At 41.3% G+C, this 26,563-nt stretch overlaps 1 protein-coding gene across 1 annotated transcript in view; it reads left to right on the top strand.

The window, feature by feature from the left end:
* The window catches only part of LOC132836829 (GDNF family receptor alpha-2-like), a 317,669-nt gene extending 293,571 nt beyond the window's left edge, over positions 1-24,098 (top strand). Inside the window, exons 8-9 of the mRNA XM_060856348.1 lie at positions 21,490-21,543; positions 22,284-24,098. Coding sequence (XP_060712331.1) covers positions 21,490-21,543; positions 22,284-22,439 — 210 coding nt within the window. The 3' untranslated portion in view covers positions 22,440-24,098. The remainder of the gene's footprint in view (positions 1-21,489; positions 21,544-22,283) is intronic.
* The last annotated feature ends 2,465 nt before the right edge of the window (positions 24,099-26,563 follow it).

The raw sequence follows: 26,563 nt of genomic DNA, 5'->3' as shown, positions 1-26,563 counted from the left end.
CTGTAGCAAGGTGAGGTTAAAAATGTCAGTGAATAGCCAGCTGATCTGCGTAGGATCTGAGTGCACTGCCGGGGTCTCCATCTGGGCCAGTTGCTTTTGCTGGGTTCACTCTCAGGAAGGCCTATCTGATGTCTGCAGCAGTGACTGAGGGACCAGGTGCATCTGGGGCTGTTGGGGCAGATGATATAATTTCAATGGCCTTTTCCTCGAATCAAGCATAAGAAGCATTAAGTGATTCTGAGAGAGATGAATTTTTTTGTCTGCTATTCTGTTCTGATTCAATTTGTAGCCCCTTATGTCGTGTAGGACTTGCCACAGACGGCAGGTATCCGTGTGGTTAGTTTGGGTCCCTAAAGTACTCTGGTATTGCCTCTCGGCATCTCTAGGTTTCTTGCGAAGGTTGTATCGGGAATACCTATCAAGGACATATTCAGGGGAACCTCGATTCTCCGAACGTGATGGGCAGATAATTGACTAAATGCCTTTCCTCTGGGGCTCGGAGTTTTTAAAGTCTCATTCAGGAGACTGCAGCAGCAAACAGTGCGCAAGGCCCTGCCCCCAACAAAACCCCACCTGCTACCCCGTGCAACACCGCCCCCCACCCCCCCCACCCCCTACCCCGTGCAACACCACCCCCCACCCCGAACCTGGATCAACTCTGGCCCTCGTCCACAACCCCGTGCAACACCGCCCCCTCACCCCCCCTCACCCCCAAGCAACACTGACCCCCATCCCCAACCCCGTGCAACACCACCCCCTACCCCGCGCAACACCACCCCCACCCCAACCCCGTCCAACACCGCCCCCAAATCCATGCAACACAACCCCTCGCCAGCCCCCGACCCCCAACACCTCCCCCCTGCTCCCAACATCCCCAACCCTAATCCCATGCAACACTGCCGCCTGCCTGCCCCCAACCCCATACACACCCGCCCTTGGACTGGACGCCAACAAGACTGCTGCAGTTGCCTTTATGGGGTAAGTCTCCAAATAGCGCGCACCTACATAGCCACAGCCACAGATCTTTTTACTGCAACCTTTTGACAGGTTGCACCTTTGCCCTGTACAGGACAATGGTGGAGAGAATATCGGGGGAAGGAGGGTTTACAGTTTACTCCTGTGTAGAACTCCAGGGAAAGTGTGGGGAGAGAGAGGGGGTGGGTAGACAGTCATTTGGAGACAGTGCCTGTTTAATTACTGTAAACAAAAGACGCGATCGCTATTGGAAACACGTCTTTGATGTAATGTTTCTATCGGGACCTGGAGAACTCCTTCAGATAATCTGATTTTCGGATAATTGGCATTCAGGTCATCGAGGTTCCTCTGTATTATTGCTGATCCCTAACTGCCCTTCAGAAGGTGCCACCTTTAATCTTGTGGTAAACCCTCCTTCCCCCTTGGGAGCTGACAGGGAGTCAAATTCAGAATTTTTGACTAAGCTATATGAAGACAGATTAACAGAATCATGGAATAATCCAGGAGAACATTTGGCCATTATACTAGTGCTGGTTCTTTCAAAGAGTGAGTCAATTAGTCTCACACCCCGACTACTCCCACAACCTTACAAAAAATGTTTCCTTCAAATTACATATCCGAAGTTCTTTTGAAAGGCATTGTTGAATCAGAATGCGATATGGTGGAACCAGCTTGTCCTTAGCTTGTGTGCAGAAGTAGACCATTCTGCTTGTCAAATCTACTCCTCCATTCAGTACAATGGTGGCTGAACTTCAGCTTCAACTCCACTTTCCCGCACACTTCCCATATCCCTGATAGATTTTAAAAAAGCCTGACGTGTCCACAATGGTGGAGAAGTGGATACATAAATGTCTAGGTCAAGAATTCCAAAACCACACAAGCCTTTGTGTAAAGCTTTTTTAAACTTCTCAGGCTTGCGTAATTGACTCCTTCACCTGATCATGTACCAAGCACGCCCCTCCCCTCAAACCTCGTGTTTTAGATTCCATCACAGTAGAAATAATCTCTTACCCTCGACCCTGTCAAAAGAAATTTCAGAATTATGGACATTTTGGTAATGTTGCCTCCATTTCTTCCAAATTCCAGAGAATATGGACCCAATTTATTCAAAATATCATAATTGGACAACCCCCTTGCCCATGGAGCATTAGCATTCGGGAATTAGCTCACATTGAGCATGTGAGAGGTAGTGGGATTAATGCCTACGTTCTCTACTTTCCTGGTGGTTAGGATTCAGCGCTCTAACCTCTGTGACCTAGGTTCCATTCCCGGTTCAGGAAGTGAGGGCAGCATAATGGCTATGTCGTTCGCACTGCTGCCCCACACTTCCAGGGACCTAGATTTGATTCCACCCTCAGGCGACTATCTGTGTGGAGTCTGCACATTCTCCCTGTGTTTATGTACTTTTTCTCTAGCTGTTTTGGTTTACTCCCACAGTCAAAAGATGTGCAGGTTAGGTGAATTAGCCATGTGAAATGCAAGGTTTCATAATTGGATGAGGGTGGGGTTGGTCTGGTTGGGAAGCTTTTCATAGGGACATTATAGATTCAATGCACCGAATGGCTTGTTTCCACGCTGTAGGGAGTCTATGAATTTTAGCACTTCTGAGATAGGTACAGTTGAGATCGTAACAAGTCAAACTGTCAGGGCAGGCAGGAAAAAGCAGAGAACAAGGTGGAACTGAAAAATTAAACTGAATTTACTTTAATGCAAGAGGTGTAACAGGGAAGACAGATGAACCCAGGGCATGGTAAGGAACATGGGACTGGGATATCTTTGCAATTACAGAAATATAACGCAGGGATGTACAACAAAGGCAGCTTAATGTTACAGGATGTGAGGGCCATAGGAAGGACAGAAAAGGGAGCAAGAGTGGAGGAGGAATGATAAGGGATAACATTACGGCCGTAGTGAGGGAAAATATTCCTGGGAATACATCCAGGGAAGTTATTTGCATGGAACTGAGAAATAAGAAAGGGATAATCATCTGATTGGGATTGTATTCTTGACCCCACTCAGCAGTCAGCAGGAAATTGAGAAACAAATTTCTAAGGAGATCTTAGTAATGTGCAAGAATAATGGGGTGGTTATGGTCAGGGGTTTTTAACTTTCCAAACATAGACTGGGATTGCCACAGTGTTAAGGGTTTAAATGGAAAGGAATTTAAGCGTGTACAGGAACATTTTCTGATTTAACATATGGATGTATTTGCCAAAGAAGGTGTAAAACTCGACCTACACTTGGGAAAGAAAACAGGGAAGTGACTGAGGTGTCAGTGGGGGTGCACTTTGGGGTTGAACACCATAATTTTATCAGTTTTAATACATTGGAAAAGGTGAGACCGGATCTCAAAATTAAAGTTCTAAATTGGAGAAAAGCCAATTTTGACAGCATGAGATAAGAACTTTCAAAAGTTGATTGGGGCTGGATGTTCACAGGTAAAGGGATGACTGGAAAATGGGAAGCCTTTAAAAATGAGATAAACTGAGCCCAGAGACAGTACATTCCTGTTCGGGTGAAAGGCAAGGCTGGGGTTTTGAGCAAGGAAAAGAAAGAAGCATACGTCAGGTATAGACAGCAGAGATCAAGTGAATCCTTAGATGAGTGTAAAGGCAGTCGGAGTACATTGAAGAGGGAAATCAGGAGGGCAAAAAGAGGACATGAGATAGCTTTGGCAAATAGGATTAGGGAGAATCCAAGGGGACATTCAGGACAAGAGGGTAACTTGGAAGAGAATAGGGCCCCTCAAAGATCAGCAAGGCAGCCTATAGGTGGAACTGCAGGAGATGGGGGAGATACTAAATGAGCATTTTGCATCAATGTTTACTATGGAAAAGGACATGGAAGATAAATAATGTGGGGAAATAGATGGTGGCATCTTGAAACGGAATAAGTGCTGGATGTGTTGAAATGCATAAAGGTGGATAAATCCCTTGGACCTGATCAGGTGTACCCAAGAACGCTGTGGCAAGCTAGGAAAATGATTGCTGGGCCCCTCGCTGAGACATGTGTATCATCGATATCACAGGTGAGGTGCTGGAAGACTGGAGGTTGGCTAATATGGTGATACTATTTAAGAAAGATGATAAGGAAAAGCCAGGGAACTGTAGAATTGTGAGCTTGACATTAGTGGTGACCACTTTGTTGGAGAGAATCCTGAAGGAAAGGATGTATGTGTATTTGGATAGGCAAGAACTGATTAGGCAGTATCCACATGGCTTTGTGCATAGGAAATCATATCTCACTGACTTGATTGAGTTTTTTGAAGACGGAACAAAGAGGACTGATGAGGGTAGAGTGATGGACGTGATCTATATGGACTTTAGTAAGGCATTCAACAATGCTCCTCATGATAGACTGGTTAGCCAAGTTAAATTGCACAGAATACAGGGAAAACTCGCCATTTGGATACAGAACTGGCTCAAAGGTAGAAGATAGAGAGTGGTGGTAGAGAGTTGTCATTCAGACTGGATACCTGTGACCAGTGGTGTGCCACAAGGATTGGTGCTGGGTCCACTGCTTTTCATCGTTTATATAATTTTGGATGTCAAAACAGGAAAGTTTGCTGACGACACCAGAATGGGAGGTGCAGTGGACAGTGAAGAAGGCTACCTTAGAGTAGCCTCGATCAGATGAGGAGTGGCAGATGGAGTTTCACTGAAATAAATGCGAGGTCCTGCACTTTGGAAAAGCAAATCAGAGCAGGACTTATACACTTAACGGGAAGGCCCTGAAGAGTGTTGCTGAACAAAGAGAGCAGGTTCATAGCTCCTTGAAACTGGAGTCACAGGTCGATAGGACAGTGAAGAAGGCACTTGGTATGCTTGCCTTTATTGGTCAGTGCATTGAGAACAGGAGGTGGGAGGTCAAATTGGGGCTATACAGGACACTGGTTAGGCCACTTGTGGAATATTGCATGCGATTCTGGTCTCCCTCATAGGAAGGATGTTGTAAAATGCGAAAGGGTTCAAAAAGGATATACAAGGCTGATGCCATGGTTGGAGGGTTTGTGCTTTAAGGAGAGGCTGAATAGGCTGGGGCTGTTTTCCCTTGGAGTCTCAGAGGCTGAGGGGTGACCTTACAGAGGTTTATAAAATCATAGATAGGTTAAATACACAAGATGTTTTCCAAGGATAGGGGAGTCCAGAACTAGAGGGGAGAGACTTAAAAGAGACCTAAGGAACAACTTTATCACTCAAAGGGTGATGCTTTTATGGAATGTGCTGCCACAGGAAGTGGTAGAGGCTGGAAAAATTACATTTAAAAGGCATTTGGATGGGGTATATGAATAGGAAGGGATTAGAGGGATATGGATCAAGTGCTGGCAAATGGGACTAGGTTAATTTAGGAGAACAGGTTGGTGTGGACGAATTGTACAAGAGGGTCTGTTCACGTGCTATACATCTCTATGACTGTAAACATAGAGATGAAAACTGTACACAATATTCTTCATGTAGTTTCATAAGACCCTGAACAATTCTAATACCATTTCTCCATTTTTGTACTCCAATCCCAGTGTATTGAAGGCAAAACAAGAGTTGCCTGCACTCACTGTGCAATCTCATAATTTAAAGAGCAACTTTAACTAAAGCATTGATAGAGAATGTGATGAAGGGCTCATACCCGGAATGTCAATTCTCCTGCTCCTTGGATGCTGCCTGACCTGCTGTGCTTTTCCAACACCACACTCTCGACACATAAAGCACTGATAGACAGCCAGGGGCTGTAAACATCTACATGAGCATCAGGCTGGGCTTCATGGACAGGAGAAAGGAAGTCACAGGAAGAGGCAGAAGAATCCCATTTTGAGATGTGCCAGTTCCCAGTGCCGTCTTATGATCTCTGATGGCAATAGTTCTTGGTGCAAACATAGCTTTTACATAACTGGCTGATAAATCATGTACTGGTTCTTCTGGCAATTGACTGAACATAGAAAAATAACTTAGAAATATTACATTTTCTTGTATTCATAGTTTAGAAATAACGCAATCATCTGAAGAAGCCTATACTCATGTTCATGCCTTGTGCTGGGGACTTGGCGAACCAACTGAATTATGCACCATAGGTGCTTGTCAATTATTCACAGATAATTTAATGATAATTGTAGATGTAAGATTTGTCTATAATCATCAAGCAAACAATCAAACCAATCAAAGGGCTCAGAGAATTGAAGAAGTTGAGTTGAAATTTTTAATTAAAATGAACTAGAGCAAATGCTGGAAAACTCAACAGATCTGACAGCATCTGTGATGGAAAAACTGTTAATATTTTGGGCCTGCATAATTCTTTTCTTTGAGTTCTTCTTCTTGAGTTCTGAAGCAGAGTCTGGCCAAACTCAAAATGCAATCTCTATTTCTATTTCCACAGATGTTGTGGTTGTGTTCGCTGAGCTGGGAATTTCTGTTGCAGATGTTTCATCCCCTGTCCAGGTGACATCCTCAGTGCTTGGGAGCCTCCTGTGAAGCACTTCTGTGATCTTTTCTCCTGCATTTATAGTGGTATAAAATGCCGGAGAAAAGATCACAGAAGCGATTCACAGGAGGCTCCCAAGCACTGAGGATGTCACCTAGACAGGGGATGAAACGTCTGCAACACAAATTCCCAGCTCGGTGAACACAACCACAACAACGAGCATCCGAGCTACAAACCTTTCCACAGATATTGGCAGGCTTGCTAAATTTCTCCAGCATTCTGTTATTTGTTTCTGATATCCAGCATCAGCAATATTTTGCTTTTATTCTGCCATTCTTACCTGGTCTGATCTACATAACTTCAGACTTACAGAGCTGTGGTTCACTCTAAAACAGAGATTTTCAACTGGTGTGCCCTGGCCAAGTGAGAAATGTGCTGTGAAATTCTCGGAGAGCAGCAGTGCTTCCTAAAGACTTCCAATACCACACATATGCACAGATTCGACACCACATGTGCATGGGCATTCATCACTGGAGATGTGCAGAAGATAGAAAATTGGATCATTATGCAGCCTGCCAGCACACATGCAGACACAATCATTTGGTGTGACCATGATCAAGGATCATATCTCCGGGATGTGCATGCACAGTCAAGAGGCTCAGAATTATTGAAGTGGCTTGCCTGCCTGGACACATTTCCACATGAGCACAGATGTTAGAAGTCTTACAATGGATTCTACAAAAAATTGGAAAAATCTCTTGTCAAAAAGAGACAACTCCTCTGCTCATTCAGAAGATTAAATACCTGATCTTGAAGACAAAAACAGGAAGAACTGTGGGGAGATAGTGCAATGAGGGCTTTCTGGCCTTTGGATTTTCATGGACAGGAAATGCCGCTTGTCCCCTAACAGAATATCTCATCTGCGGACAGAATTTGGCAAATAGTTGAGTTGAGCAAATTTTGAAAATGTGTTTGTGTTCGTCGATGAAGAGAGAGTATTTTCTTCCAATGAATTTGAAATAATAATGCTTTAAATTTTTCTCCAGCTTCTTGTATGGACTATGTTGCAAACCTCTCTAATAAGGCAATAATAGTTATAAATGCAAATAAATGTTACAGTTATGAGGAATCACATCAGGTGAGAAAAGTGGGTGTGTTGTGGAATTGTTTGTCTCGTTGAAGGGTGCCTGATACTGCAAAGGTTTGGAGTCATTGCTCTGAACTGCTCTTTCCTGGAAACTGGATTGGCAGTAAATGCTAATCCAGCCTGCAACACCCAAATCCCATGAATAACACAAAAAGCAACTGTGGGATTGCATTTGTTCTATTTTCTATGTACAGCATATTCTTTGGCCATTTTCCACATTGCTGGTTTGGTGCCTGTGTTGTAGCTGTAGTGGAACTGCTTGTCTCTGGGCATGACAAATTCTTAAACACAAATCTCCAATATCAATGCCCACTGTTGTCAGGATGCACAGCCTTTGTCATATCCAGCTCCTTCAGCTATTTCTTGATTTAATGATCCATGATGTCGGAAACCAGTGAGGGATCAGATCTGGAGGAAGCTGAGATGGATCAGCCACTCAGTTCTTCTGGTTGAACATTGCTGCAAACATTGTATTTTGAACTCAGGTACTGGGCTCCCCCTTCATTTAATTGTCCATCACCATCACAGTTGCAGAGCTGAGATCTAATTCAATGATTGTGGATTCATTTCATTCCACTTATCACATTATCTTATGTGATTGCCATCTTCTTACAAGTTGCATGCAAAGAGCCCTCTGTTATAATTTTACTGGTTTGACACCTTGTTTACAGGGTTTACCTGCTGCTGCCCTCCTGTCATCTTCATTGAATCCTGGTTGATCTTCCAGCTTGATGGCAAGAATAGTATGAGGAGTATGTCAAATGATGAGGTTACAGATCTGTTAAAGTCAGTTCTGCTGCTGTTGATAGGCAACAGCTCCACATAGATTTGTTTCAATCTGCGATATAAGTATGAAGTCTAGTTTATTTAGCATGGTGCTAGTATCACATATCCTGATGGGGGCTATCTTATAATGATGAAAATTTGCACTCACAATGACTATACAATGGTCACTCCTGTGGATGTTATGACAGACTTTTGCAACTGGAACAGGGTAATGATGAGGATGAGGTCAACTAGGTTTTTCTTTCATGTGGATTCTCTCAAGACCTGCTGTAGATCCAATCTGGCAGCTGTGTACTTTGGGACTTAAGCAGTTTGTTACTCAGTCACTCGTAGTACCAGACATTGAAGTTTCCATGCAGAGTACATTCTGCACCCTTGCCACCCTCAGTGTTTGCTCAGCAAAACTGCTCCATAACCTGAAGGGTCTGGAGGTTGAGGGGCGGATGGCACTCCAGAAGGTTTCCAAGCCTCGGTTCAACCTGATGCTATTAGACTTCACAGCGTCCAGACATATTGAATGAAAAGGCATATTTATTAAATAATCATTATAAGTTAAAACTTGCTCTGTGAAGGTGTAGAATTTGTTAACATGCAACTTGTACTATGAAAGGATAAGTGTATACTAGTCTCGATTCGATAATACACATGAGGCAAAGAAAAACAGAAAAGTTGACTTTCTCGACAAAGGTTCACTGAAAAAGAATACTTCGAGACAATAAGCCTTTGTTCCTTATGGTAAAATAGTAAGGTTTGAGAGGCTCAGATGACTGTTGAGTTGATGTTCTGGCATGCAAAGACTGATGCTGTTGACCATGAATTCCCACTGAAGTCCTTTGCAAACACAAACTCTTGCACAGGCTTCTCAAGTAAAAGCAGCTGGCCCAGCATTCATATATAATACCAAGAGTAGAATATTGCATCCCACAACTCTCTCCAGAGTGAAAACATCTGATCAGTTGGACTGCACAAAGTGCCTTTTCATAATTGGCATTAAAACGGTGTTTGGAGCTAAGAATGCCTTTTGGGAACAATATGAATTTGTACTTCAAAGTCAGACCGGCAGCTCACTGAACAATTCTAGATATCAAATATACATCTTTTAACAAGTAGTGTAGATAATTTTGTGTTAAATACAAAGATATTTTTCCAAAAATTCCTGCACTATAAAGTCTGAGCACCGATACCTCTTTGAAAATGCAATAGATACCAGCCATCTACTCTCTGGGTAGCATTCTCACCTCTGTGCCAGAAAGCCGTACATTCAAGTCACCATAGTACAGTTAAGCACCTTATGCAGGCTGACTGACACCCGACTCCAGTGCTGAGGAGTTGTTGAACTGTTAGTGATTGCGCTTTTTTGTAGGAAACTTTAAAATGGTTTTCTGACTGTTTGTTTACATTTGCCTCATGTTCTTGGCCAATTCTGATCCCTTAATCTCTTTGTTTTGAGGCACCATGCAGGAATAGGGCACCTGGCACCCATGGACTTCTATCTTCATCTTGCTGTAAAGGCTTGGAACATTTTTCTCAGTGGTAGATTCAGACATCTGCAAGCTTTTTAAAAAAGGCTGGTTTTTGTCCACTTTGATCTCTTTTGTCATTAGCATTGGACTTTCTAAAGTGTGAGGTCTTACCATATTGCTAAGAAAATCCACAGTGCCTGCTAGATATCAGTCAGCAGAGTCCTTTTGATCCCAGATTTCACTTGTATCTCTTCACTTATCCAAGATATCTCCATTCTACACCTCAAAAACCACAGCTCTGCAGCCTCTATTCTTCTATGCCTTGTATCACTGATTGTCCAATTCTGGCTTCAGTCTTTCAAATGTTGTATGATGAAGCAATCAAGGGTTGAGCTATGATCTTGCATTCTGCCATCCTTTAATTAAAATCAATCCAAAGAAAGGTTCTCCTGGTTATATTAACATTGTTGTTCATCACATGCATGAATACATTGGTTAACTGCATTTCAGACCTGCAGTGATGGATGGGCTCACTCTGGTGCATCTGTGATGTTGACATTGTCATGGACAGGATGGTCAGTGAAGTGGTCACACCACAGGTAAAGCCTGGAACACCAGAAAGGGAATGGGAAACAACTAGGCACAGTAGTGGGAGGCAGGTAGACCCCTGTGGCCAACCATTTTTGGTACCGTTAGACCTGACAACATTTCAACAGACAGTTCATGGCAACATGGGTGGCTCTGGTACACAAGAGGGGAGGAAGAGGAATGGCAGGGCTATAACCATGGTGATTCAAAAGTAAGGGGAAGAGTCATGTGTTTCTGCGGCCACAAAAGAGACTTCGGGATGGTATGTTACCTCTCTGGTGTCAGGGTCAAAGATGTCTTTGAGAGACTACAAGGCATGCTGAAGGGGAGGAGGGTAAACTGCCAGTGGACATGGTACATATCTGTAGAAATGTCCATATGTTAAAAAAAGTGATGTAGAATATAGGGAGTTAGGATGTAAATTAGAAAGAAGGACATCAAACGTAGTAATCTCAGGGTTATACCAGTGCCGCATATGAGCGAGAGTCAAAACAGGATATACCAGATGACTATGGCAGTGGGGAAGTGATACAGGAGGGTGCAGTTCAGACTTTGGGGACATTCGGACCTGTTCTGGAGAAGAGGGGCTGGTACAGGTAGAACAGGTAGTATCTGAACAAGACTGGGATCAATGTCTTTGGAGCTAGAGTGGGGGATTTCAAGACAAGGGGGCATATTTTTAAACTGAAAGGAGAAAGATTTTAAAAAGACATTAGGGGCAACATTTTTACACAGACAGTGGTTCATTTGTGGAATGAATTTCCAGAGGAAGTGGTGGATGCGGGTACAGGTATAACATTTAAAAAGTGATTTGGTTCAGTACATGGAGGGATATGGACAAAGTGCAGGCATGGGGGACTAGTTTAGTTTGGGATTATGAGTGTTTGTTTGTACTGTCGGGAGGGTTTAAACAAAAATGGCAGGGGGATGGGAACCTGAGCAGAGAGACAGAGGATGGAGAAACAATGATGGAAACAAAAGACAGAAAGATAAGAAGCAAAAGTGGAAGACAAAAAATGATAAGGGCAAAAAACAAATGGGGCCATATTGCAAAACAAAAAAATACAAAGTACGGGAAAAAATGTATCAAGGTTTTGCTGGTCTGTGCAATTCCAATAAAATAGATGAACTTGCAATGCAAAAAGATTCAAATAATTATGATACAGTTGTGATTACAGAGGCATTGCTTTGGGGTTACCAAGGATGGGAAACTGAATATCCAGGGATGTTTGTTATTTAGGAAGAATGACAAAAAGGGTAAGGAGATTGGGTAGCATTGGGTAATAGACAAAAGTGAGTCCTGTAGATGCTGGAGATCAGAATCAAGATTAGAGTGATGCTGGAAAAGCACAGAAGGTTAGGCAGTGTCCGAGGAGCAGGAAAAAGCCCTTCATCAGGAATTGCATAACAGTTAAGAAGGATAATGGATCAGACGATGTGGAATTTGTATGGATGTAAGTAAGAAACTCTGGTACAGATTAAAGGAAGGCAATGAACAAGAAATCAGAGATGAATGTGATCAGAGTACAACTGTAATCATGAATGACATTCATTCACACAAAGATATGACAATCAAACTAACAACAGTACTGCGGAAGAGGATTTCCTAGATTGTGTATATGATGGTTTAATTAATAATCTTATTGTGAGGGGTCCTTGGGAAAGAATGACCATAGTATGGTAGAAATCTTTATTAAGCGAGAGAGTGAAACGGTTGAATCCAAAACTTAGGTCCTGAATGCAAAAAAAAGGGAACTATGAGTGTATGAGGCATGAAGTGGCAAGGTTGAATTGGGAAATCATACTGAAGGGTTTGATTATGGATAGATAATGGTTTATATTTCAACAACAGCTGCATGAATTATGATCCATCAATGCTTCCAATATTTCCAGGACCATTTCCATTAGCTCTCTGGGATGTAGATTTCAGATCCTGGTGATATGCCAGCTTTCAACCTCTTTAATTTCCTCAACACTATTTTCTGATCAATACTGATTTCCCTCTAGTTTGTCCTCAACAAGAGGGCAAGAACAACAAGAACTATTTATTCCTGTCCGGCACAGAAGTAAAAAAAACGGAAAGGAACGCAAAGGAATTAGGGCAAGTATTAAATCCAAAGAGGAGACATATAAAATTGACAAAAGAAGCAAGCCTGAGGACTGGGAGCATTTCAGAATTAAGCAAAAGAGGGCAAAAAGTTTGATCAAGTGAAAGAAACTAATGTATGAGAATAAAATTGTAGGGAGCACAGAAACTGACCATAAAAGCTTCTAGAAATTGTTGCACCAAGGAGACAGAAGCTGAACCAAATCAGCCTTTTCACTTCTATATTTGCAACACAGTAAAATTAATTCATTGAAGACTCCCAAATCGTCACTCCAGTGGTTCCTTACCAGACTTACTAATACCAATTTGCTCCTTTGAAGATAATTAAACTTCAGATGCTTGTTTTGTAACTTACACAAAAGATTTCATGATATGATACACAATAACTTTAGCAAAGAAAAAAATGGACAACTTGATTCATGTGTGTGCTTTACTTTGAAACACATGTTTTCAGTCCCCTTTCATTCAGACACATTTAGGGATAATGTGGTCACATTATTTAAATTGCTTACATAATGTATTATTTGACTGCAATAACTGTCAACTCATGGCTGCTTTTTTGAAATGTTGATCAGACTCACCTTCTCAGTTCACCTAAGTAAAAACAGCAATCATCAAATTCAGTTTTTTACTCTTTGGGCTTCCAGAAGCTGGTGCATCAGGTAAAGCAGGGAACTTTCAAATGTTCATATTCTCTCAGCAACAACCTGGAACTATCTCCTTTGAAAACCATAGCTAAAAAAGAAGTTTAATTCTGGTTTTTCTTTGATAGATTGATTGATTCTTCCCAAAGTTTCAATTGCCATTCAAGAACTGCCATTTGCTTGAAGACAGGGTGTCTTCCAGACTTGCTGGAACCAACTGTCACACTTTAACCTCAATAACAGCTATCTATTTCAACAAAATCTCTTCCCGATGTCACTGTGTCTGTTAGAACATTTCAATCCAAGCTCAACCTTCAATGAGCTCCCAAGCCTCATAAACATATAAAACATGTTTGGTCTGTCCTTTTCTTTTTTCCACAAGCTGCCCCAAAATCTACCCAACACTTCCTGCTCACAATTCAAAATTGATTAAAAAAAAACAAAAATGATGAAAATAATCATCGTGGGTTTTAACAAAATATGTGAAGAGGAGAAGATTAGTAAAGGCAGAGGCAAATGTAAGTCTCTTACAGTCTGAAGCTACCAAAATTATAATGAGGAACCAAGAAATGGTCGAAGATTTGATTCCGTCTTCACGGAATTGGGCACAAATAACTTCCCAAAATGTGTGGGAACCAAAGGCCTAATGAGAGGATAAACTAGAAGGAAATCAGTATTGGTCAGAAAATAATGTTGGGGAAATTAAATGGGTTAAAAACTGTCAAATCACCAGGATCTGAAATCTACATCGCAGAGGGCAAATGGAAGTAGCCTGTAAATAGTGGAAGCACTGGTGGGTCATATTTCAAAATTCCATAGACTCAGAAACAGTTCTCACAGTTTGGAGGGTAACAGATGAAACCCAATGATTGAAAAAGGGAGAGAAGAAGCAAAATTACAGACCAGCTTGTCTGACATAAGTAGTGTAGAAAATAGTAAGAGTGCATAATAAAAGATTTGATAATTGAAGGTTTGGAAAGCATTCACAAGATTGGACAAAGTCAGCACAGGTTGATAAAAAGTAAATCATGCTTAACAAATCAAATGGATTTTTCTGAGGATATAACTAGTAGACCAGATAAGGGAGAACCAATGAATGTGGTATCTTTGGATCTGCAGAAGACTTTTGACAATGTCTTTTATAACAGGTCAGTGGCCAAAGTTAAAGCAAGTCAGATAGGGGGTAATATATTGGCATGGAGTGAGGAGAGGTTGACAGACAGGAAACACTAAGAAGAAATGGATCATTTTTCCAAGTGGTAGGCATTATATATTGGGTATCACAAAGATCAGTGCTTGGACCCCAGCTTTCACAATATTTCTAAATGTTTTGGATGAGGAAATGAATGCAACATTTCCTCGTTTGCTGATTCCACAAAACTTGGTGAAATTGTGAGGAGAATGCAAGAATGCTTCCAGGTGATTTCGACAAGTTGAATGAATGGGTAAACATATGCCAGCTGCTGTACAATCTGGCTAAATGTGAAATTATTTGATGTGAAAACCAGATAGGCAAAGTATCATTTCAATGATGACATACTAGGAAATGTAGATGTACAAAAAGATCTTGGCATCTTTGTCCACCACTTAAGAAAGTAGATGGGCACATGCAACAAATAATTACAAAGGAAAATGGTGTAATGGCCTCCATTGCCAGAGGATCTGAAGTCAAAAGAAGGAATCCACGATTGCACTATTGCCTTGGTAAAATCACACCTGGAGTACTGCGACCTAAGACAGGATGTACTTCCATCATAGAAAGGGCAATGGAGGCTCATCAGGCTGAGACTGAGGATGGTAGGATGCTATATGGGGAGAGATTGGTCCAACTGGGGCTGTACTCACTGGACCTTAGAAGGATAAGAGGGGATCTGAGTGAAGCGAACAACATTCTAACAGGATTGGACAGATGAGATGCATGGAGAATGCCAGTGTGAAGATCAAAATAAGGGAACCATTTCAATTCAGAGGGTAGATCATTTATATCTGTGAACCTATGAATACTCTAACATAGAAGCCAAGTCACTGAATATTTTCAAGACATGGGTAGATTTTTGATTTTAAAAGCATTAAGAATATGGGAGAAAGTGAGAATTTGGCACTGAGACAGAGGATCAGCCAGGATCATATGGAAAGAGGAGCAGGCTCACAGTTGCTCTTGCTCATAGTTTCTATGTTTCTGCTATTACACCAATGATTGCACTTTGATAGGTTGAATCCTCTAATGTTATTCCTATGATTCTTGTGGGTGAAGAGTTGCTTTCTAAATTCTCTTCCTTTGAAGGTGTACATTCAGAGTGTAGGTCCAAAATCAGATGGCGCCTTCTGATAACACATTGTGTGTTTCAAGCCACTCTTGACTTGATTGATTAGCAAATGATTTTGCTGGTGCTAATGGATATTGAATCTGCGCTTGAAAGTAACTACTCAATTTGATGAAGAGCAAAAATCAACAGACAATCAACTGTAATTTCAGCACTGAAGATTTCTTTGAAACAAAGTTAGAGTATCTTGTACACAATGTCAAGGGGTCAATCCAGGAGAACATCAAGCCAAAGTATAGCAAAACTACAGCAAAACACAATGGAATTAAAAATATATGAACGTTAGGAGATTATGTTGTCCTTCCTTTGAGCCATCAATGAGAATGATCGTGGTTGATTCTGGGGTTCAACTCTACATTTCCAAATGCTCCCCATATTCCTTATTTTCCTGGGAGACCAAAAAAATCTGTCCTTTCCAACCATCCAATTTTAAATGTATCCAACATATAAACACTAATTGATACCCTGCGGGGGAGAGAATTCCAAACATTCCCAAATCGATAAGTGAAGAGACATGTCCTTAGCTTTGCTCCTGTATGTTCAAGTTCCCCAGCCGGGGGAAAAGCCTCTCGGGCAAGTCTACTGAGTTTTAATGAGATCAACTTTCACTCTTCAAAGTTGAGAGAACATATGCTAGATTACCTCAAGTCTCTGATCAAAGGGTAAACCTCTCATCTCAGGCACGAATTGAGAGTGCCTTCACCATATAATATTACATACAAGTATAATCTTCATTAAATAAAGAGAACAAAATTGTGCCATGTACTCAAGGCGTGGTCTGATGACAATGTAATATGATTGTAAAGAATATCCGGATTCAGCTGAATGCCAATGTGGTAGAACTGGGAATGAGTTGCCAGTGTTGCACAGAATGCAGATTCATGGCTGCAGGGCAGGAGGCAAGTCATAGAGTTATACAGCACGGAAACAGGCCCTTCGGTCAAACTTGTTCATGGTGACAAATTAATCTTGCCCCATTTGCGAATATTTGGTCCATATCCCTTGAAACCCTTCATACTCATGTACCCATCTAGATGCCTTTTCAATGTTGTAATTATACCAGCCTCCTCCTCCACTTCCTCTGACAGCTCATTCTTGACACGCTCCGCCCTCTGCGTGAAAAAGTCGTCCCTCAGGTCCCTTTTACATCTTTTTCCTCTCACCTTACACCTACCCAATTAATTTTTATCTCTTTCCACAAATCTTCAAATATTGGTATCTTTCTTCCTTCTCAATCGGAAGATGGTTGGTTCAAGTTCCACTCTAAGCCTTGACTGCATCCTTTTACTCACAGAGTGATTAATAAAGCTTACAAAGGTGAAACTTGCACAGTAACAAAGATTACAGACATCTATGTGCCAATACATCTGCATGGAAATGCAAAGAAACTTCTGACATTTAAAAATAACACTTTGTTAGAATATTATGAATTAATTGAAGACAGCTGTTATATCATCTGAAACATAAATTGTTCTGCTCACATAGCAAGATTAGGTTTACCAAAGCTTTACCAAATATATAACACGACAACATGGGGAGGGACAGCTGACCCAAATCAGCTTTTCTACTTCTGTATTCACAACACAATAAAATTAATAACCTTCAAAGACCCTCAAAATTGACAAAATTAATGGTCCCTAACCAGACTTTTGAATAACCAATGCCAGACTCTGTGAATAATCAATTTGCAACACCAAGTCTGTAGCTTAAACAAAGGACTGAGCAATTTCTTCACAATATAGCAACTTTAATAGAATAAAATTAAACAACAAAAATAAGGTAATTGGTCACTAAAATAAAACAAAGAACTGCACATGCTGGAGATTTGAAACAAAAAGAGAAACAGCTGCAACACTAACAGATCTGGCAGCATCTGTGAGGAGAATGCAAAGTTAACATTTTCAGCCCAGTAACTCTTAGTCAGCAGATGTGAAATATTAACTCTGTTTTCTCCACACAGATGTTGCCAGATCTGCTGAGTTTCATCAGCAAGTTCTGAAACCTAATTGGTCCAAGCTGTAAACACATAAACCTTTGTTTTCAGTACCATTCAAACGAAAGACAAACACATTTGATGAATAAATAAAAGAAAATAATAAAACTGGCAAGATTAATTAGCTGGTTTTCACAATGCGCTATTCCACAGGCGTAGATGTTGATTTCTTGGTTGTTCCCTGAAGTTACTGATCAGGGTCACCATTACAGTTCATTCAGGTAAGGGCAGTCATACTTCTAACTGAGTTTTATACTCTTCAGTCTTCCAAGAACTACTCATGGGAGATTGGACAGGGAGCTTTCAAATCTCTATGCTGTAGCATCTACTGCCAGATTCCTTTTCCCACAGAAAACACAGACTAAAACCCAAGTCAAACTTAAATACACCCTGGCAGACTGACCTTCTTCTCCATGAGGTCCCAGTTACCATTCAACATCAGCCATCTGTTTGAGAATAAGGTCTTTTCCAGAATTGCTGGAACCAATAATGGGCAGCACGGTGGCACAGTGTTTAGCACTGCTGCCTCACAGCGCCTGAGACCCGGGTTCAATTCCCGACTCAGGCGACTGACTGTGTGGAGTTTGCACGTTCTCCCCGTGTCTGCGTGGGTTTCCTCCGGGTGCTCCGGTTTCCTCCCACAGTCCAAAGATGTGCGGGTCAGGTGAATTGGCCATGCTAAATTGCCCGTATTGTTAGGTAGGGGTAAATGTAGGGGTATGGGTGGGTTGCGCTTCGGCGGGTCGGTGTGGACTTGTTGGGCCGAAGGGCCTGTTTCCACACTGTAAGTCTAATCAATTCCCAGGTATTGCCCTCATTAATCACCAATTTCTGCTATCTGTTAAAACATAATGAGCTTCCCAGGTGATGAAATGTCTGCAAAACCTTTGAATCAAGAGTCAATCTTTAATTAACTTCAGACGTGGCCTTACAAATAGACCAAAGCTTGTTTGGACTGTTTTCCTTTTAACACACACTGTTACCCAGAAGTCTTCTTTAATCCACAGTTAGTGTTTCACAGCTGCAAACCAAAACTAATGGAATAAAATAAAATTAATGAAAAATCAGCTAGGGTTTCAACAACAAAGGCTTACATCTCAATGAAGCATGTTCTTATTTTGAGTTAGGCATCCTATTTCTCCAGGTCCTGACCCATGGAGTCTGGACCAATCAGAACTATGGAGATGGGCCAACTGATTACAGGTGCACATTGAGATTGCCAGATATTAGAAGAATTTGGATTTGGCATTGAACAGAATATGATGCCCCTAAAAAAAAAGACAGTAAATCTTCCTTCTCCTAAACCTGAGGATCCAATGTGCTGGATTGAACACATCATGGTAACGCAACTGAGTTTCCATAGAAAAGTATTTTTGTTTATATGTATCATTTTTCATGACGTCACAATCTCCCAATACAATTCACAGGCAATGAACTTATTTTTGAAACAAAATCACTGTTGTAATATAGAAAATATGGCAGCCAGTTTAGATACAGCAGGCTGCCACCACAATGAGATAAAGACCAGATACTATCTTTCTGATGATCTTATTTGAGGGATAGGTATTCTTCTCTCTAAGTTGTTATCTTGTGTGACCAGCTTTGGGGAGCAAGCATATTTTATGATTCAATTGTGGAATGTGGGATAACTGACTGGGTCACCATTTATTGACCATCTTAGTTGACTCTTTGAGAAGCTGTATTAGATTAGATTAGATTAGACTTACAGTGTGGAAACAGGCCCTTCGGCCCAACAAGTCCACACCGACCCGCCGAAGCGCAACCCACCCATACCCCTACATTTACCCCTTACCTAACACTACGGGCAATTTAGCTTGGCCAATTCACCTGACCCGCACATCTTTGTGACTGTGGGAGGAAACCGGAGCACCCGGAGGAAACCCACGCAGACACGGGGAGAACGTGCAAACTCCACACAGTCAGTCGCCTGAGTCGGGAATTGAACCCGGGTCTACAGGCGCTGTGAGGCAGCAGTGCTAACCACTGTGCCACCGTGCTGCCCACTGTAGTAAGCTGCCTTCTTGAACGACTACATTCCACTTGCTGAAGGTAGATCTACAGTGCCATTAGAAAGAGAGTTCCAGTGTATTGGCATGGTGACACTGAAAGAACGGTGAAACGTGTCCAAGTGAGTGACTTGGAGGATCACTTGCTGCTGGAGATGTTCCCACATATTTGATACCCTTGTCCTTCTAGGTGGAAGTATTTGTGGTGTTAGAAGAGGTTCCCTCAGGAATCTTAGTGAATTTCTACAATGAATCTTGTAGTTGGTACTCAATGCTATTACTGAGTGTTGGTGATGGAAGGAGTGAATGTTTGTGGATGTGGTACTCATCAAGCAGACTGCTTTGTCCTGAATGCGGTTGAGTTTCTTGAGTATTGTTAGACTTACACACACCCAGGCAATTGGAAGCATTCCGTCACACTCCTAACTTGTTGCTCATAGATGGTAAACAGGCATTAGGGAAATCAGGTCGTGAGTTACTCACTGTAGGATTCCAGGCCTCTGACCTGCTCATTACCACTGTATTTATATGCTGAGTCCAATTCAGTTTCTGGTCATTAGTATCCCGCAGGATGTTAATAGGGGGAGAATAAATTCTGGTACTGCCATTAAATATCAAAGGACAATGGTTACATTCTCTCTTGTTGTAGACGGTCAATGCACTTGTGTGGCATGAATATTACCTGCTACTTGTTCAAGTAAAAAGTGAGGTCTGCAGATGCTGGAGATCAGAGCTGAAAATGTGTTGCTGGTTAAAGCACAGCAGGTCAGGCAGCATCCAAGGAACAGGAAATTCGACGTTTCGGGCCAGAGCCCTTCACTGGCCCGAAACATCGAATTTCCTGTTCCTTGGATGCTGCCTGACCTGCTGTGCTTTAACCAGCAACACATTTTCAGCTCTGCTACTTGTTCATCCAAGCCTGGGTATTGCCCACATCTCGCTGCATCTGAAGGTGAAATGCTTCAGTATTGAAGGAAACATGAATCATGCCAAACATTATGCAATCATCAACAAACATCCACACTTCTGACCTTAATGATGGAGTGAAAATCACTGATGAAGTAATTGAGGATGGTTATGCCAAGGACAGTCTCCTAAGGAACTGCCACAGTGATGTCCTGGAGCTGAGATGACTGACCTCCATCCAGCACAACTGCCTTCCTCTGTGCCAGATATCACTCTAATCAGCAAATAAATTCCCATAGTTGAACACCTCACTTGACATCTCACATGACAAGGCACCTCAGAAAGTGCAACAGTCCCTCAGTAATGTTTTGACATTAAGTGCCCATATTTTAAGTTCCAATCTGTTGTAGAAATTCAATGCACAGCTTTCTGACTTTCTGTGGATACAGAAAGAAATGATGTCTGAATTCATTAGTTTCCCCTCGAGACAACTGGTAGTCAGGTAGATAGATTTTTTTTGTGTGATCACAGTTCTCAGACAAAAGAAAGTAAAAGCTTAACAAACATGCTGACCTACTTGAGAAACTAACTTGATTTACATATCAAAAGCAAGTTGTGTGACCTTATCACTAGTTTTTAAAGTCTTCCCTTGTTTGCATTCAAGGTCAGTAATTTCTTTAGGGAATCAAACAATTTTGTACATGTAAATGCAAGAGGAAGTCTTCACGGACGAAGGAAGCTGAATAATTCTAAACTGTGTCATACAGTTATCTGAAACCCTTTTTTTAAACAATTGATAGGCTGTTAATGTTTGGAATTATTTTTATTCAGTCAGTGTTTAAAATATTCAGGGCTGGGTTTGTCAAATCTTTAATTGATAACTGACTCTAGGATAATTGGCACTAGCCAAGAAAGTGCATTTGAGCCACAAATGAGATCAGAAATGATCTTACGAGTGGTAGAGAAGATTTAATGCATTGAATAGGCTATTCCTGTCCTTTTTTTTACAACAACTGACCACTGGATGGAATAGTAGAAGAGAGAAAGCATGCCTCAGAACTGCGTTTCACTTGTGCATGACAAATTCATTGAAGATTATCTTGATTTGTTGTTGCAGGGTACTGGACCAAAGTTCAACACTTCTAAAGAACAGTCTCTCTGTCTGCCTGAGGTACATTTCAAATTTGATATGAGCTTTATACAAGACAGATTCTCCTTTGAGCAGGAAAGTGCAATGAGATTGTTTGGAACAGGATAAGTCTCAAAGGGTTTGACATGAAATGCTTTACCTTCAGCCCAAGAGCCATTTTCAGCATTAAGTCAAAGCACCTCCTCCACCCAGCTTCCAATGGAAGCAATGCAGAGTTCCTTTCAATTGCCAGGTTTGATTGCGACTGCTGTGGCCCAGACTATTCAGTTGAAATAAAACAGCAATAAAGTGTATTTCTACAGAATCTTTCATGTAGTGAAAATATTCCATGATGGTTCACAGAAGCATAACCATGTAAAGTTGCCAATGAATGCAAAAGATGACACTAAGGCAGGTGAGCAAAAGCCTGGTCAAAGAGGTAAGCTTGAAGGAAGAACTTAAAGAGGGTGAAAGACTGAAAAAGGCTGAGGAAGGAAATTCCTGAGTTTGGGGCGCAGGGAGCTGAAAGGACAACCACAAATGGTGCAGTGATAGAAACTGGGATGGGAAAGAGGGTTCTTTGGGGGAGTTGGTGGATTGGAGGAAGTTACAGAGATTGGGAGGGGATATGAGGCCACAATGGGACTTGAAACAAGGATTAGAACTGAGCATGTGATGAACTGCAAAAAGAGTGACATTAAAACAGAGAGGGAATGCAAACTGTACCTAATTGCAAGGTTTATGAAGAAAAGCAAAGGTGTAACATTCCTTTCCTCTTTCAGACACAGGTTCCTGTGGTAAACAAGAAGATTGAAGAGATGGATAAAATACACAGCTACGCAGATCCAAGGAATGGATACTCATTTAGTGCATGTGTCCGTGCCAGTGGGGCTTGGGTAGCTATTTCCTTTTTCATCGTGACATCCCTGGCATCCTAAGAGCGTCAGGGAGCCCTTGAAGATTGGCTATTTCCATCTTATTTCATTGAAAAGTGATACCCCTGAGGAGATAATAAAAAGACAACAAATTGAATTTTAAGGGAAAGAGGGCAAGGGAAGGTTGTGATTGCTTTGGTAGAATTGTCCCAACAAAGTCTTGGTCCCCAAAGCATTGGCTTTTCACAGATGCAATGCTGTGAGCATTTTGGGACCTTACTTCCTTCAAGAAGCAAAAAAGAGTGACTGCCTCTTCAAGCCTAGCTGTATGCCGGAATCCTCAGCACTGGGCTGCTTATTGGACTTGAGTAACCAGTTAGGCTTAAGCAAAGCCTTCCGAATTGGATCACCATACATTCCTCACCCAACGGCCAAGGCCGAAGGACAGGATTCTAATTTGGTGACATGGCTGCAATGATTTAATGGTTGTATAAAACCACTACTCGTTTTATTGTATGTACGTTTTATTCCCCCATGTGATGTTCTTGGAGTTGAGGAAAGGTTCTGGTGTGTTAGAATTACCACTCTTTTCTACACTCAAAATCATTTATACCGATGAGAACATAAGAGATCTATTTACCTGTAAAAAAAATGTTTTCTCTTTTGTTTCTGAACTTTCTAGAAGTGTGTTTCATGTAGTAATAGTTGTCTACCCCAGCTTGCATTGCTTCTGCGAGCTGCTTGTGGAATTATACCATTATTAAATAGTGTATTATTTCAATATCATAAACAGGAATATATCTCTACCAAGGAAACTACTTAAGACTTCATCTGTTATTTTCTTTCTTAATTCTCTTGTTAGTTGAAGTAGCATTTAAAGAAACAATGTTTTAGTGGTGCATTTGAGAGAGGAAGTGGTCAGTTCAAGAATAAAGTTACCTTCAGCCTGCCCTTTAGAAACTATTTCACAGCAGAAGAGAGCTCAGTAAATATATTGTCAAAGCCAAACTCTGCATATTCACACTAGAGTTGGGAAGCACCCTCGAGTAAAAGATGAGATCTCACTTTGAGCACTTGTGGCCACGTGAATCATTTTCTAACACTTTCTGATAGTAACTGCTCTCTGACTAAGGCTACCATCTGAGAAAATGTTGGTGGCATGAAATGAAGTTGTGACAGAATCAGGAGGAATTAGAGCCTGTATCACTAATTGATCTGTTTGTGACCTCCATTTTTCAACCTTTACTCCACATCCCTCAATACCCTGAAATGAATACTCCAAATTGACTACCAACATCCATAGCCTTTTGGAGAAAGACACTCAAATTCCTTCTGCAAATTGTGTGAAAAATTTGCAGATTCAACTCCTGAAATACCTAGTGTGCACAACTACTGAGTATTAAACTAAATAACACTGCAGGAAGGGAGTTGCAAAGTGATAATGAAGTGAACAAGTGAACTAAAATATTGAGCCATTATTCTGGGGACATGGGTCGAAATTTCACCATAGGAGATGGTGGAATTTGAATTTCATAAAATCTAGAATCAAAAGCTGGAAACTACCAGATGTATACACCTGGTTCACCAACGTCGAGTACAGAAGGAAATCTATCATTCTTGCCTGGTCTGGCCTGCTTGTGACTCCAAACCAACAGCAATGTGGTTGACTCTTAGATGCTTTCTGGGTCACCAGGATGGGCAACAAATGCTAGCCCAGTCAGTTATGGTTACATTCTACAAATAAATTTTTAATAAAACACACTGAGGCAACAGTTATGTTTGTAAAATAATGCAAGAATTAAATGATGGAAGGATGCCATAAGTTTGAACCTTTGGAAATGTGCAAAATAATTCACCCCCTCCAGCCTGCAAAGGTTTTCAAATTTAATCTGTTTCTGATCATATAGGCTTTTTACTTACTGAGAAGGTCAGCACTGCACAATTGTCAGAGTTGGTCCTGGATATTCCATTTAAAAAATACAAGCTTCTGTGGGATGGTTTGTTTTTACCAAGTGGATGAGCTCTAGTCATTACAGCTCAGTCAGCGCAAGACTCTCCATCCATTTGTTTCAGTCAGTGCTAATACATCCTCACAGAATGGGTCTGTGAAGTGTAATGACTGAAGCTCTAAGTATCTTATACATCCCAGGAAAGACATCGTGACATCCTATGATGCTATTCACTGCCGATTTGAAGTCCCACTAAAGTATGACCTCTCAAGCATGACAGAAACTAAGTACTCACAGGGAATGCACACCACACACAGACTGTTAATTCATCGATTAGACTAATTTGATGTCTATTTGTAGTTTTCGATTCCAAATGAAGCTTCTTCTGAAAAGAAAACTGGTGATATCATTTACTGCTGTGATACAGATCTCTGGTGAAAGCAAATGAATAGTGTACCATATGACTGTTACGAAGCTGTTATAAACTTATATTGGATAATTCAGGTTTGACAGCACCAAGATTAATTTTACTACAGTGGTAATTTAGGTGCTGAGGGTCTTGGATCTTATTTGGGCCCGAAACACAACTCTTAGTGACAGCAGTGAGGAGTCAAGTTAACTTTTCATTTGTGAATTGACAATTACATAGGAGTTGTTGAGTTCTTTAGCTTCTCACAAATGTTCATCAGAGGACAAGGTTAGGTGAAATGAGAATGTGGAATCTTCACTTGAAGGTAAGACTATATACAGATAATGGAAACCGGGGCTGCTGCTTAGTTCGGTCTGCAGATGTTATGGAATTCTAAAGCACAAGATGTCTGATTGTGATTAATGATGGACAAAAGTTTGAGATACCCAAAGGTAAATAGACACATCACAATACAGGTGTGTTTAAAGGCAAAACCTCAGGATCTTATCTCAAGCCTATCTGATGAAGTTTCTCAGTGCCTGTACGTTAGTGTTTCATAATCAAGTGTAGCAAAGGAGGCCTGACAGAGTTGCAGAAGATAATGATGGCATTTTTAGCTGAGACAAACAAAGGAAATCTGTTCCCAGTCGCAGAAGGGAACTGATAGAGCAACAAAGTCGAATGGTATTTTTGCTAGACCAATAATAGAAATCCAAGAAATGATCTGGGGTGTGGGTTGAAATCCTGCCATGGCAGATGGTGCAATTTTAATTCAATTTAAAATTCGGAGTTAAGATTGTCATGATGACCCTGAAACTATTGTCAACTGTTGGAAAGACCCCATCTGGTTCACTCATGTTCTTGAGGGAAGGAAACTGCTGTCCTTATGTGGTCTGGCCTACATGGGATTCCAGACACAAACCAAGATGATTGATTCTTTACTGCCCCCTGGACATTTAGAAATGGGCAATAAGTGCTGGCCCACATCCCTTGAATGAATAAAAACAAAGTGAAACAATGGACACAGATATTTGGTTTTGGGAGAGAGATGCAAAGAGAGTGATATTAAAAATAATTCTTTGGTGCAGTTTGTGGCAATCACATTTAATTAGCAGCTCAGGACAGTAGTGGAAATTGATTTTGCCAGTCAATCAAAAAGAACTTGGTGAAGCACTGAGGAAAATCAATTTGCACAGCTATAGGGTTTGAGTGGTAACAGGGAACTGAGCAGATTGTCAAGTGTGAGCCAGTATGGTCTCCAAGGGCTGAAGGGAATCTACCTAGACCATAATAACTCGAAGGCTCTGACTTGATGCCAATGTTTCTGTGCAATTTCATGTTCAAATAGAGATTCAAAAATTCTGTGGTTGGCACCTTCCCTCTTGGAGGAGTGCAAAGTCCTTCATCATTACGAACTAAAGACTTGCATTTCTCGAACCTCTTTCACAACACCGTGATGTTACAAGTACTTTACCAGTGAAGGAGCCCTTTTGAAGTGCAAGGATAAAAATTGTCGAACCCATCCGTAGTAGTGTGCCTGATGCTCTGTGAATCAGGCCAATGGGACTTTTCCGATGTATCTGAGAGGAAGGTGAATAAAAAAGGCAAAGTGCTGGAGAAACTTAGCAGGTCTGACAGCATCTGTTAAGAAGAAAAATGAGTGAGCCTTCTTATTTCAATTGTATATTATTTTTAGAACAGGGAAAATCAGGACTATGTTTAATGCATCATCCAAAATACAGCATGTCTGACACTGTATTCACTCCATCAGTACTGCACGGAAAGAATCAGCCTCAACTTTTGCGCTTACCTCTCAGGAATGGGACATG

The sequence above is a fragment of the Hemiscyllium ocellatum genome, chromosome 48 (genome assembly GCF_020745735.1).
Source record: "Hemiscyllium ocellatum isolate sHemOce1 chromosome 48, sHemOce1.pat.X.cur, whole genome shotgun sequence".
Classification (NCBI taxonomy): domain Eukaryota; kingdom Metazoa; phylum Chordata; class Chondrichthyes; order Orectolobiformes; family Hemiscylliidae; genus Hemiscyllium; species Hemiscyllium ocellatum.
Note: the sequence above shows the minus strand (reverse complement) of the source record. Positions and strands in the feature narration are given on the sequence as shown.